Source organism: Labrus mixtus, chromosome 11 (genome assembly GCF_963584025.1).
Source record: "Labrus mixtus chromosome 11, fLabMix1.1, whole genome shotgun sequence".
Classification (NCBI taxonomy): Eukaryota; Metazoa; Chordata; class Actinopteri; order Labriformes; family Labridae; genus Labrus; species Labrus mixtus.
The window spans coordinates 15,661,067-15,674,774 of record NC_083622.1 but is presented as its reverse complement, the minus strand read 5'-3'; the positions used below and the strand labels follow the sequence as shown (position 1 = coordinate 15,674,774).

Here is a 13,708-nt window from a genome sequence, read left to right as displayed (position 1 = left end):
CAAGTTACAAATTTGGGGTTAGTCGAGTTTACGCCAGGCCACGCCCCCTCGGTCCAGCTGGTGGCAACACTCCTGATGACATCACCGTAGCGCCCATCCATTGGCCCCGAGACGTCGTACACCTGCCCAATCGCCTGCCGGTGAAGTGACGTCAGTGGAGACCGGTCCCGTTCACTTTCAGTGGAGTGGGCGGGGCAGAGAGATTGCCGACGTCAGATCCAGCGGGATGCTGCGCGGTGATTGGCTGACAGCGGTGAAAGTGAACGTCTGTTGCTGAGAGAAAAGGGAGAGGGAGAGCTGTTTGCAACGGGCAATGATGCGTCTTCTGCACCATATAGCAATTTCCCAGCTCCAAGCCAAACTTTTCACACGTACATTCATGCTTATCTGTGTGCTCTGGCCATGTTTTCACCATGTTACCCAATTAATAACTTAAACTACTATCAAATGCTTTTCCAGAGTTGAAAAGCTTTGCAATAGAAAAACCCGCATTGTTGTTTTTTTTTTGATACTGCTGCACCAGCTACTTATCTGGACGAACAGAGGGGTTGATGCATTATCTCCGTCTGCTCGGGGACGGCACTTGTGCTGTCAATTATGGTAAACATACTCCTTTTCAGAAGGGGAGGGAACATTTGTGTCTTTCTGTTGGATCTCAGTTATTTGCTCCCGCCTCTTGACCCGCCCTCATGCTGTTCCTATGGTTCCCAAAGCTCTTATTGGATACTGTAAAGTTTGGGACAGGACACCGGTCTGGGTAAGCATCCCCACTGCCATTGGCTGGGTTCTCCCGTCCGTCAACTGGACTTTGACAGCCCGCCACGCCCTCTGTTCTCAGGCACCGTCGCTGATTGGCTACTGTACCTGTCAGCGACCTCTGATTGGACCGCTCGCCCAGCTGTTAGTGGTTCATTCACCATTTTGTGACTGTAGTGGAAAAGAAGACCGATAGTTTTTTGTACCTCTGTTTGAGTTTCTGTGGGGGAAAGACATGTTTTGCGGAGGAAAAGTAAAGTGTGTGTCTGAAACGTACGGTCTTCAAAGCCGACAGCCAAGGGATGTTACCGAGACTTACGCGAGCTTCATTATCAGCAAAATAGGACCATAAATCTTTCTCTGACGGGGGGGAAAAAAAAGCTCTGTTTGGGTGAGTTGAAACTAAGTTAGCAAAACCGAAGCGCAACTGACATTCATTTTTTTATTTAAGGAGCGACGAGTTAACGTGAGTGAGAACAACTGCTCGGTCGTTTGTTCCGACACCGTCCGAAGAAAACGGAGTGACACCGCTTGAGAGCAGAGAGGAAGAGACGAGAGAAAGGGGAGGGGTGCGAGAGTGTAACAGCCTAAAAAACTTTCTCAAATGTTTTACCGCAGTCCCACGGACGACCGTCAAACATTTCCACTGAACCCGGGTGATAATTGAATAGTCTGGTAAAGGTTGAGCACTTTTCCTTGACCCTAAGTGTCGAGTTTCGCTCGGAGCAGCGCTACCGTAGTAAAAAAAAAAAAAAAAAAAAAACAATCGTCACATTTGCAGCATTGCAGTCCGAATGTTTATTAAAAGCAAAGCAAGGTGGTTTTATGTTTACAAAATGCACCCGGGGGAGTAAATAGAAAACAACCAGAGTGCGTGTAATAAATCGTGTTTCCTTGTGGTCTTGGCTGACGGTGTCATTATGTGGGTACTAGTGAAGTCTGCGACCGTGGCGTACTACGAATACTACAACCACCACTACTACTGACATTACTGAGCTGCTTACTAGAGCGAAACACCAACACGGAAAGATTTCTGCCTTTTTACAAGTTTCAAAAACATACACAAGGTGTCTCCTTACGGACTCCTTAGGAGGAAAGGAACCTTCTATCTGCGTGTGTAATAGGCGTAGTAGTGGATGTATGCATGCCCAACATCGTTGTATGAAGAACAAATGGGCCCGTCTGGCTTGGATCATAAAACATAACTCGAAACCGGTTGTTTGTGTTTATTACCGGGCACCTTACAGCAGAGCAGACCGGCTGACTGCCTCCAGTCATAATACTCCTTTGACATTGTGTAGCGCCTCTCGTAGTACTCGCGGAGATCAGCGCAAAGGAGTCGGGCATGCATTCGGTGTTTTCTCGGCTTTTCCCTCGCTGCACACTCCACTTTTCTGCGCTGCAATCATTGTCGATGCGCCGCTGACATCTCTGACTGTGCAGTTTTTTTTTTTATAACAGTTTTCTCTCAATTCTCTCTGGGTATAATTTTAGCCACAGAATGTAATGCTTTTAACATTTAATCTTAAAGTGTCCCAAGCTGGCCTGCAGATATGCGCCGTGGCAATGCATTCCTCATTATTGGCAGTGTTTACGCAGGAGACAAGTCCCTGATGGTGAAGGCATCTTTCCACGGCTTGTAGATCACTGATGTGGCATTGCCACTTTTGCCATTTGGTCCTAAACAGGAACAGTCACCTGTGTTCCATGCTACAGTCTCCTGATCAATACTGACCAGAATGCACAAATTCAAGCCTTAGTGTTTCTCTTTTTTTATCGATATAATCTCTTAAGTCAGATATGCCTGCGAGTAAACAGCTACCATTATTCATACTACGTCACAATGGATGCTCTTTTTAAACAAGTGCAGTTACTAACTTGCATTCTCACGTACACACTTTTCACAGCTCGCCCTCTTGCTTCACCTGAAATACCCCAATCAAATTTTTGTCTAACTTGTTGCCTGTGCCATCACATCACACCAAATCTTGAGCATGTAAACATACATTGTGTGTGTGTATCAGAGCATTTTCTTTTCTGCTGTTTCATGTGTGAGTGTGTTTTCTGGTGACCCAGTTAAGGGCAACGCTGCCCTTCCATGCCAGAGTGTACGAGGGCCGGTAGGCTTCACTATTCCAGCTTTACTACTGTGTTCCACTGTTGAACCATCGCATGTTCTTTCCCCTACATCCCCGTTCCCCTCACTGCAGCCCTGCGCCCATACAGACACCAATAAAATGCTTTTAGGAGAAGGATGAGCTGCAGTGTGCCTGGTAACTACGTATACACTCACATTGCCATTTAGTGCAATTGCAGCGTTGAATAAAGTAGACACAACCTAAAAAAAGGCAGATATTGCCTTACTTATGTGCTATAAGCAGCATAAATACGCACACTTCTTACACATACGTCACACACACACTCTGTGCCATGTTGCGGTGGGGCATAGGCTAAATTCCCTACGAATACACAAATAAACTGGCATCAAGGTGGACGTTTAACAGGGTTGTATAATATAGTTGTAAATACTGTAGAACTTATTCATTTTGTAGTGTTGACATTGAGATGATGTTGCCTATGACTGACTGGATGCGTGTGTGTGTGTGTGTGTGTGTGTGTTAGACGCATAAATGTACCGTTTTTCAGCTATAAAACCACCAGCAAGGTGCTCTTTGGATGACAAATTATATTTTATCATCTGATAGTTTAAGCAGAACTTTGTGATTTTACAGAAAACCAAAAGTTAGAATGGTCAGTGTGAGCTCTTGCATGCATGTGTGCGTCTGTGTGTGTGTGTATGGGTGTTTATACCTACCATGAACGTTTGAGTGTGAGACGTTATAAAGGTCTAAAGGAGATTTTAACAGCGTATGCATGACTGCACTGTAAATTCCTAGGAGAGCGTTTAGTATGTGTGTAAAGTTTGATGTTGCTATGCTGTGTGTGTGAGGGGGGGTATACACTGTGCTCCTCGATGTGGATTGGGTGAAACAGCATCTTTTTGTTGTTTGAGGAGATGTGCTGTCCAAAGCAATGGAAACGATAGCCGTCTATTTACTAACAATTTGGTATTTAGAGTGGCTTCATAGAAGACAAGAAAATATCTCGTTCTTAACTTGCTCCAATGTTGGAAGGTTTAGCACCTTGTGTAACCAAATAACGATGGAGGTCATTTTGGCTTCGTCTTGATTCAGCCCAACGAACAATATGCATCTTTAAGCCATTTTCCTGCATTTCTTTTGGTCCAATTGATCCAATAAAACAACAACCAAAAGAAGGAATCTTAATCCAGACTAGCGCTTGGCATCTTGGATCACTCATACCAAACAATAAGAGGCAAAGGCTGCATTTATTTTCAATTAAGGGAATGTTTGACACGCATACAAAAGTGTGTGTAATGCTTTGACCTTTAAGGGGAGGAGAGGTAGTAAAATAGTATGCTTTCCTGAGAGGACACAGCTAAATTAAGATTAATAACTCATATTCCTCCACTTTTATCTTTAATTAAGTATAAAGCATTTCAGGTAATTATGGCATCATCGTTTTTTTTCTGCCTGTAGTTTGAATACAGATCTCTCAATAATATGTTGTTATTTTTTCAAGGATGTACTCACAAATTTTCACTCATCTTTGATTATCAACAGTTTTTTCTATCTGTTTTCAAACTTGCATCAAATACTCCAAACTAAAAATATCTAATGATGAAATACTTTTTTTTATCTGCATGTTGTGCATGCACACTTTTCGTGCAGTCCAACACCTTCATAACTCTACACTCAAACATGCCTTCCATTGCATTATGTGCATGAGTGTAGATCATTTTGTGAGGCCATGAGCATGACCAAAAACATTTTGTCTTCGCTAAAAGCAGATCTTCCTGAGTCATTCAGTGAACTGGCTATACAGCCAAGTGTTCCTGACTCCTTCCTGTCTTTTCCAGTTCACTACAATGACTCTATCAGACCACAACTCCCGGTCCGGGCCTAAACCGGAATGGGTATTTGGCCTGAAACTAGTAGGAGGAACATTCCTCAGGACTCTTTTTTTTTTCTGCACATGGAGGTTAAAAGTTACAGTTATTTAGAAGTGCTTAATGATAATTAATCTAATGTACACTTGATGTTATTTATACATGTATTTATTGTTTTGCCAATGGTGGGTAATACACAGTTTAATCTTCTTATTGGTATTGAGGATAATGTGTTTCAAAATGCAGTTTCTTCTAAGCAATAATATGAAAATTACATAATACAACGATCCTTCCATCTGCACGGAACATTGCTGTAACAGTAGTTAACTCCAGATGTTAGCAACTAATTTGGTGCAATTGTATTGAAATACAAAACATCATTATCATTTTAATTTTCATCTCAAAAAGAAGATAATTGACCATAGATATAGACAATGTTTATATTCTCCTTAAATTCATTACAAAAAAAAATGCAATAAGTAAATTTAGATTTAGTTGTTACCCTGTATCGAAACAAAATCTCACTCTTATCGTACGAGGTCGTAATGGAGACTCGATGATGACTGTGTGATTAACTGAGGTTGTTTATCTGTCACACAAGCCATCACCAGCAAGAGATGTTTTTCTGTACTGCAGGAATTAAAAAACAAATAGTTAACAACAAGGTCACCTTATGTGTGTGTGATGCACTTTTCCCATGTCTACGATAGGAAGTTTTAGTACGGTGTAAATGTGACCGTGTGTGCACGTCTGTATTTGTAGGAGTGAAGGTGTGTGAATGTGTTGGTGAGAAGCTAGTCTTAGTCAAGGGGTGCACGCTTACACAAGTGTGGGTGTGTGTGTGTGTGTGCATTCATGTGTGTGTGAGAGAGAAACAGAGAGAACGAGAGAGAGACTGTATTTAGCCTGTAATCTTGCATCAGTGTGTGTGCTCGATCCAGCCGGCCTTTTAATTTCTCTCATTTTTGGCTTATCTTGCCATGACAGATCATTCCAATGATATTGTCTTTTAGTAGAACTGTGTGTTGTCTGCAGTGTGGGTCAGTGAGACAATGACACAAGAGGAAAAACTGGGAAAGACTGAGACATCGAGAGAGAGAGTGAGAGAGGGCCAGCGAGTGATAGAATGACTCTGGAAATTCCCAGTGACTACACAAGAACAGCTTACTGGAGTAGAAGAGTCAGACACATACTCCAACCTCTCACTTTCGCTCTCTCTCTTTCTTTCTGTCTCTCACCCATGTTGTAGGGTGACCTCACCAAGGCAGCCTCCTGATGGCAGTTAAAATAAATGTGTGTCTGTGTTGTTGTTGCTCCTTTCTCACATTAAAACGTCTCAAGTCTATAATGCATAGCGTGAGAGGAAGGGAGTACAGTGGATGCATCAAGCCTGTCGTATGAATCTCAAGTGTGTGTGCATGTGTGAGTGTTACTGCGTTAGAGTAGAATACGTTGTTTTATCCCTGCGTGCATTTGAGATTAAAAAATATGTAGGCCTCACTATTGAGCAGATACTGAAGTACTTAAGTACTGTACACAAGTGACCTTGGACATTTACCGTTCTTCATTTTCTTTTTTTGATGATTTTATTGCCTTTTTTTGGCATATTAAGTTATTTCTAAATGCTACCATATTCACTTTCAATGCAGACAGATCTACTACTTTATATCTATACATTTTTGTTTGATTATTTTATATGAAATTAAGTGACTACAAAGAGGCTTTGACAAGAATTGATATAACCTTAAGAAAATCAATCGTGACCGTAATTTTGTTTCATGAATTTTATTTTGTTTTAATTCTGCTCTTTTGTTTGAAATAATGGCAAAAAAAGAGGAAATGCAGACACGTGCTTGCATGCACACTCGTAGATCAGTCAGACAGGGGGTGAGTGAAAGCATACGTCAGATTTTTAGCTAATGTTGTAGTAAGTGCAGTGTAGCACAATTCCAGCTATGACGCCATTTTTCTTGTCAACAATATTGGATGATAATTAATGCTGATAATAAAATACCACATGTATTCTTCCTTTCCAGGGTGCAACACAGAGGACAGAAGCATAGGGGAGAAGAAAAAGAAGAGAAAGACAAAAAGGAGTGCCTTATAAGTGAAAAAGGAGATTTTTTTTGCAAAACTTGCAGCACTTTGTTAACAGTGAAGAAAGGATGAGACCATTGAAGAAAAACAGAGGCCGTTCTCCCCTGATTACTAGAGGAAGAGGTGGGAGAAGAAGAGGAGGGTCCCAACCCTTTCAAGAGAAAGACCCCAAAAGAGTCAAGGGGGAGACAATCGTCAAACCTACACAGCTTACACCCGTCACTCCCTCCACACGCAAGCAAACCTCAGCCACAGCCTCAAACTCTGATGAAAAACCACTCACAAACAGCAATACTCTTCTGAAGGAGGAGCCGGCAGAGCTGCTGAAACCTGTGGAGCCAGATGCAAAGGACATGAAGAAGGAAGAAGAAAAGACAGAAACGGAGAAAATAGAAAGGACAAATGGAAATAGTACTATGTCCACTGATACTTTAGCACTTCCTGCCTCTGCCTCTGCCTCTGCCTCTGCCCCTGCGCCGATCTCCACAACCACACCCCCTCTGGCCCCAAATCACAGCCCAAGCTCAGTCTCAGTCTCTAGTAGGAAAACAGCCACATTCAAGGCCCGTGTGCCCAAGAAAAAATACACATATGAGCACTTTGCTAACAACACAAGTTCACTCACTACCATTCCTACCTCCAACCCTGCACTCATACGTAACAGTTACTGCAATATTAACAGCAAAATCAGTGATAGAATGATTACGCCCCATAATAATGTAAAGAGTAGTAACAATATTAATAATAGCATTAATAAAAGCACTAACGTAGGGATCAGTAGTCGTAATAACAGCACATTCGGTATTAACAACCTGACTAACAATAGTAACAGTAACGTTGGGAGCCATAGTACTTTTATCAATAGCAGTAATAGTAGAAGTAATAATAGCTCAGGTAATCAACCATTAGTGCTAACTGTGGACAGTAAAGCTACAGGAGCAAACCATTTTGTTTCCACAGAAGATAGGGCCCTCAGGAAAGCAGATTCCCAGGAAAAAGATTCCCTGGCTAGGGAAAATGATTCAGAGGCGGCCCCTACCTCAGTGCGCTGCTCGTCTACGGATACAGCTAGTGAACACTCAGCTGACCTGGACGCAATGGAAGCATCAGGACCAAGCCTTCATCAGAAAAACTCCCACATTCCAGCTCTTCTCCTTAACTCGCACACTAAAGAGGCCAGTCTCTCAGAGGGTCTAGCTGAAGCTCTGGCGAAAGGCATGAAGAACCAGAGAGTCCTGGCTCGTCAGATAAAGACGACCATGACTTCAGGAAGCAGAGGGGTTAAAGAGGTTGACTCATGCACTTTATCATATGTGTTCAGACCAGGAGTGGTGCGTAGGGTGAGTGGAGGGGCTGTTGAAGTGCAGCTCCAAGGAGCGGAGACCTTTGTTAAATACCCTTTCGATGGTGGAGCCGCGATGACATCATCACCACAGGACAAGAGCACTGTAGAGTTCATTTTGGATGCCCCCCCACCTGGCATGGCACCTGTTGCGATCGGGACCCGAGTGTGTGTGCCCTTTGGCGGGGAGGAGAGGGGTCCTCTGCTGTACAGAGAGGGGATTGTCACCCAGGTGGACCCCCACCCGGGTGTCACATTTCCTTACCAGGTGCTCCTGAGTGAAGACACAGATATTCAGGACAATGGAGGGGTAGGGTCTGAGAAAGAGAAAAGGAAAGCTAATGCTCAGGCTGTGTGGGTGTCCCGACAAAGTCTGAGGCTTGTCATTCGTCCATGGGAGGTTCCACACATAGATGGTGGGAGGGAGAAGGAGAGAGAGCGGGATAGGGAAAGGGAAGAGAGGGAGCGGAGGGAGGAATTGGAGGTGGAGAGGGAAGTGTGCCAGTTGAGTATTGGGATGGGGGTGCTAGGAGGGGGAACTAGGTTGGGCAATAGTTTTTCACATGAAACGGTAGCAGGAGGGCTTCCCTATAGAAATGTAAATCCCCCACCTCATTCGGGTATCGCTGGTTCAGACCAAGGCTGTGGAGATCAATACTCTGACAGAGAGGGGCAGAAACAGCCAAACACCCCAGAAGAAGACGTTGAGGTGTCTCGTTTTAACATGGGCCTCATTGTCGGAAACAAGCCAAATTCTGCAACCTCTCAGCAGCGAAACATGGTCTCCAAGTCCAGCTGCTACTCCCCCTCCTCTCCCCATCTCTCTGTGGTACGGGGTATGGGTCCCCTACACATCTCCACCCTAGCTAGTCCTCAACCACCACCATCACCTGCCCTAATGGGGTCTGAGTTAAACAACAACACTCCAAACCTACCTCCATCAAAGACCACTCCAACACAAACCCCTACTCTTTCTTCTGGTGGGGGGTCCTCCTCTACGCCCTCCCGTTCCAGGACACCTCTCTCATTGGCTCAGCAGAAATACAAGAAAGGTGATGTGGTGTGCACACCTAATGGTATCCGTAAGAAGTTCAATGGTAAGCAGTGGAGGAGGCTGTGCTCCAGGGAGGGCTGTATGAAGGAGTCGCAGCGTCGAGGATACTGCTCCAGACACTTGTCAATGAGGACCAAAGAGATGGACGCAGCCGGGGGAGAAAGGGGAGGAGGGGGCAGCAGCTCAGGGACAGTCACACCCTCGGACCTGCGAGGCAGAACAAGCAGTGAGTTTGAGTGGGACGACACGTCGAGAGAGAGCAGCGAGGCCAGTAGCAGAGGAGACTCCAGACCCCGTTTGGTTCTCCCCACCCTCCTCCCCCATGAACTTTCATCACGCTTTGACTTCGATGAGTGCGAGGCCGCAACCATGCTCGTGTCACTAGGGAGCTCCCGATCTGGCACCCCCTCCTTTTCGCCCATCTCTAACCAGTCACCCTTCTCCCCTGCCCCCTCTCCCTCACCCTCCCCGCTTTTTGGCTTCAGACCGGCCAACTTCTCCCCGATTACAGCCTCCCCTGTTCTGAATCACCGGAGGCACAGGCAGCCCAGTGGGACAGGGGGAGGCGGAGCAGGGGGCAGTAAGACTACAACCCTTGCTGGAGGTGGAGAAAGGGAGAGACACACTTCAGGCATCCAGCCCTCCTTCCACAGCAACCTGACGTTTACAGTTCCCATGAGCCCCAGCAAACGAAAGTCTGATGCACCTCCTCCACCTCCCCTCCCCTCACACCACCATGATTACACGCCCCGGACGGAGCTGGAGCAGGGGGAGCTCAATAACTCTTTCAGGGTGTTGTCCCCCCAGACACCAGCTTCACATCCTCACACACCCACCTTTTCCCGACCCAGAGGAGTGACCACCCCCTCCTCTAGTAGGCCACCGTCCTCCCCTGCTGTTTCCCCCCCTCCTCTACTAATGTCTCCAACTCCTCCTTCTCCTATCAACCCTGATGGAGGACCTCGTCGAGTGGTCCCTGTATCCCAACAGACCTTGCGGGACTCCCCTGTTATTGTGAGAAATCCTGAAGTCCCACTGGCAAAATTTTCAGAGTGCCCATTGGGAGATGGAGGGGGAAACGAGGAGGGGACAGAAAACACCACATCTAAAGACATTGGCCTAACAGCCCTCACCCCTCAGCAAATTTCCGGCCTCCAGGTTCCGGTCCCCATCAACGCTGCTGCAGCCGCAGTTCCCAACGGCACTGTCCTCTTACGGAGTCCATCCCAAACTCTGGTGCTTGTGTCTCCGTCACCTTCCTCCCTGCCCACCACTGACACCCCTGTGGCCCCCCTGCAGGCCCTGTCAGTAACAGTCAGCACAACAGTCACGGCTCCTGCTCCCAGTAGCACGGACAGTTCTGGGGAACAAGAAGAGAACAGGGGGACAGGGTTTGGGGGTGAGGTCCAGCAGCCAGTTCCCTGTCACCCCTCTCCTACTGCTCTGCTGCCCCTGATTCTCCCAACTGAAAACCTTCATCCTGTCCCGAGAAAAGACATCATTATGGGACGTCCTGGCACAGGTGAGAATTTGCTGCTTATTTGTGGGTGTAATTTGTAAGTGAGTTCAGTGAGTTTGAGGGTATTTAGGGAAAATATGGAGACTAAAAAAACATTAATCACAATTTGAGGAATGGTCTGTAGTCAGAGAACTGGAGATATGTGAGATATACATATAAAATGGTGCATTCTGTTAACCTTAAGAAAAATGAAATGGTATGTTAAATAGTTCAGTTTTTTTTTGGGGGGGGGGTCAAAAAGAAGGACACTAAAATGTATCAAATCAATGAGAACATAATTAAGATTAAAATAAGGAATTTATGAAACACAATTTCTATGGTACATACTTAAAATTAAAAATATAAAAAGGAAAATATAATGTTAAACTTTATTCTTACCTGAAATCATAATTCACTTATTTCAGATGGGCATAGAAGTAAAAAGGGAGGAAATACTCTTCCCTGCTTAATATTTAATGAATCTCAATTTTTGGAAGTACAGGAACACAAGGGAAACATTTTCTGCAACATCCCCAAGAGTGTTTTTTTTCATTTGTTGCAGAATTAACATATTTTAGGCTTTTCAATTCCATTTCATGAAGTGTGTCTAATGTGTATTAGATTTTTGTCTGACTTTTTGAATGACCTCTTTTTTATACGCACTGCTCTTTACTTTCAACTACTGACACACAGATGTCAATCTAGAATGGACTGAGGAATTTTTCCGGCCTTTATTATTTTAAGTATTGAATGATTTTGTAATATGATGGAGTTGGAGAATGATGGAGCTGATTCTACTAAGGGGAGAGTGCAGATAAGTGCAGTGATAGTGCAGCTCCATGTTGAGAAAAGTACCAGAGAAGAGACAGCAGAAGAATATTGTTTATTAACTTGAAAAAGTTGATTAATCCATAGAAAGTGGTCGTGGGGTTACAATAATGAAAAGACAAGCACATTGTGTTAAAATAGTTTTGAGTTTCTCTTTTGCTACACACACACACACACACACACACACACACACTCACACACTCACAAATATCCGTGGATACCCCAGAGAGGGAGATCTATTCCAGACTACATCATAGTCAACATCATAAATAAGGAATAAAACTTGCTTAATGCTAAGTTTTCAGAAATACCTGTTTTGTAATTATCAAACACCAGCCTACCTGTGGTAATTAATTATTACTGTGTTGTATTTCATTTGGTCAGTTTATCTAGTTTGCCTTAACCATCATTTGTTTAACAATCATTCATTTATACAAGAAAATGCTTTTTAAAGGCTCTTTACCTTTTTTATATAATAACTTGTCTGGGAGCAGTTAACACCCTGTGTAGAGAGTTAGGTCCACATTAACGTGCCAGTACCTCAGCCTGTGTGTGTGTGTGTGTGTGTGTGTGTGTGTGTGTGTGTGTGTGTGTGTATGTTTTGATACCCGGTGAAAGAAGCTTCTGTTAGCCAGCATGCTGTTGTCCCATATGGCTTCAGTCGTCTGTCCTGCCTCCCCAATGTCTGCTGATAACACTGAAGTTAACGCTCAGCCTGGTCATGTGACCCCTTTAAGTCTTGAAAAAGGCACCTGTGATTCAGCAGGTCAGGACAAGGCCTTTCTGGAATTACTGCTGAAACTATACACTATAAAAACTATACACTATGTTCACCATTTTCACTTAATTCACTAGTCAGCACGATGAGGTAAGACAAAGCCTGCTGTCCACCCAGGTCACTCTCAGAAGAGGAGCTGCATTTGTCTGATGATTTTTGAAAAATTGCGATATATCGAGATTTAAACAGTGTTATAATAAAAAATAAAATACCAATAAAATAAAACAAAATGATTGTCACTTTTCTATGCAACAAAGGTCACAACTACAAGATGCAGAATTATTTACGTGCGTGCGTGTGTGTGTGTGTGTGTGTGTGTGTGTGTGTGTGTGTGTGTGTGTGTGTGTGTGTGTGTGTGTGTGTGTGTGTGTGTGTGTGTGTGTGTGTGTGTGTGTGTGTGTGTGTGTGTGTGTGTGTGTGTTGTGTCTGTGTCTGTGTATCTTGGAGTGTGTGATTATAACAGAGAGAAAGTGAAAAAGGAGAAAATGCATGCGTAATTGTTGTGTTTTCTATAGGGATTAGGCTGCATGTCATACAGGATTTTATTTGTTTATATTCACTTGGTCTTACATGTCATTAAAGAGAGAAACTTCATGGCTAGAAAAAAAAACCTACACCATATTGACGTGATCCAGTAAAACATTCAAGTTATATAGGGAGGTGGAGTAGAAGATTTCAACATAAAATGTAAGGAATATGATGACAAAGAGAATAATGGGGAGACTAAAAAGCGCAGTGCTGCACATGAAATTAACATTTAAAGCTGAAGCAAAAGTGTGCACATGGAACATGTGGGCCACATGTATGAAGGCCAATTATGGACGGCTTCCACCAACTTGTTTTTGATTTGGTGTTTGAGAGAGAGTGAGAAACGGGGATTCGATCAGACAAAGAATGAGGAATGGCTCAAAGGGAAACGTCCCCATACACGAACACAGTAAAGACGAAGAAGGAGGAAAAGACAAGGATTTAGATGAAAGTTATAAACAAATCTTTCAGTCTTAAAATGAAAAAAATCTTCTTGAAAGTCTGACCAACATTATTCTCATCAGCATACCTGTGTGTGACATCCTGACTTTATTGACTACTATTTCTTAGTCACTACAAACTATTCCTGCTGATTCTCTAGTGTGTCTGCATTGTGGGTGCGTGTACGATATGTTTCAGTGTTGAGTGGTTGCATAAAGAATTTGTTTCTCCAGCTCTTGTGTAGGAATTTGCAGGACTTTAACACTTTAACATGTGTGCGTGTGTGCGTGTGTGTGTGTGAGAGAAAGAGAGAGAGAGAGAGCAAGCATTACTCATCATCCGCTTAAAATAAGAACTTACTTCTCAAATAATTTATATATAGACATATAGCACCAGTTAGTGAAGTGTTTAGGACT

At 43.8% G+C, this 13,708-nt stretch overlaps 1 protein-coding gene across 1 annotated transcript in view; it reads left to right on the top strand.

Moving 5' to 3' along the window:
- The first annotated feature begins 933 nt into the window (after positions 1 to 933).
- The window catches only part of cicb (capicua transcriptional repressor b), a 38,662-nt gene continuing 25,887 nt past the window's right edge, over positions 934 to 13,708 (top strand). The window contains exons 1-2 of the mRNA XM_061049181.1: positions 934 to 1,147; positions 6,763 to 10,741. Coding sequence (XP_060905164.1) covers positions 6,892 to 10,741 — 3,850 coding nt within the window. The 5' untranslated portion in view covers positions 934 to 1,147; positions 6,763 to 6,891. The remainder of the gene's footprint in view (positions 1,148 to 6,762; positions 10,742 to 13,708) is intronic.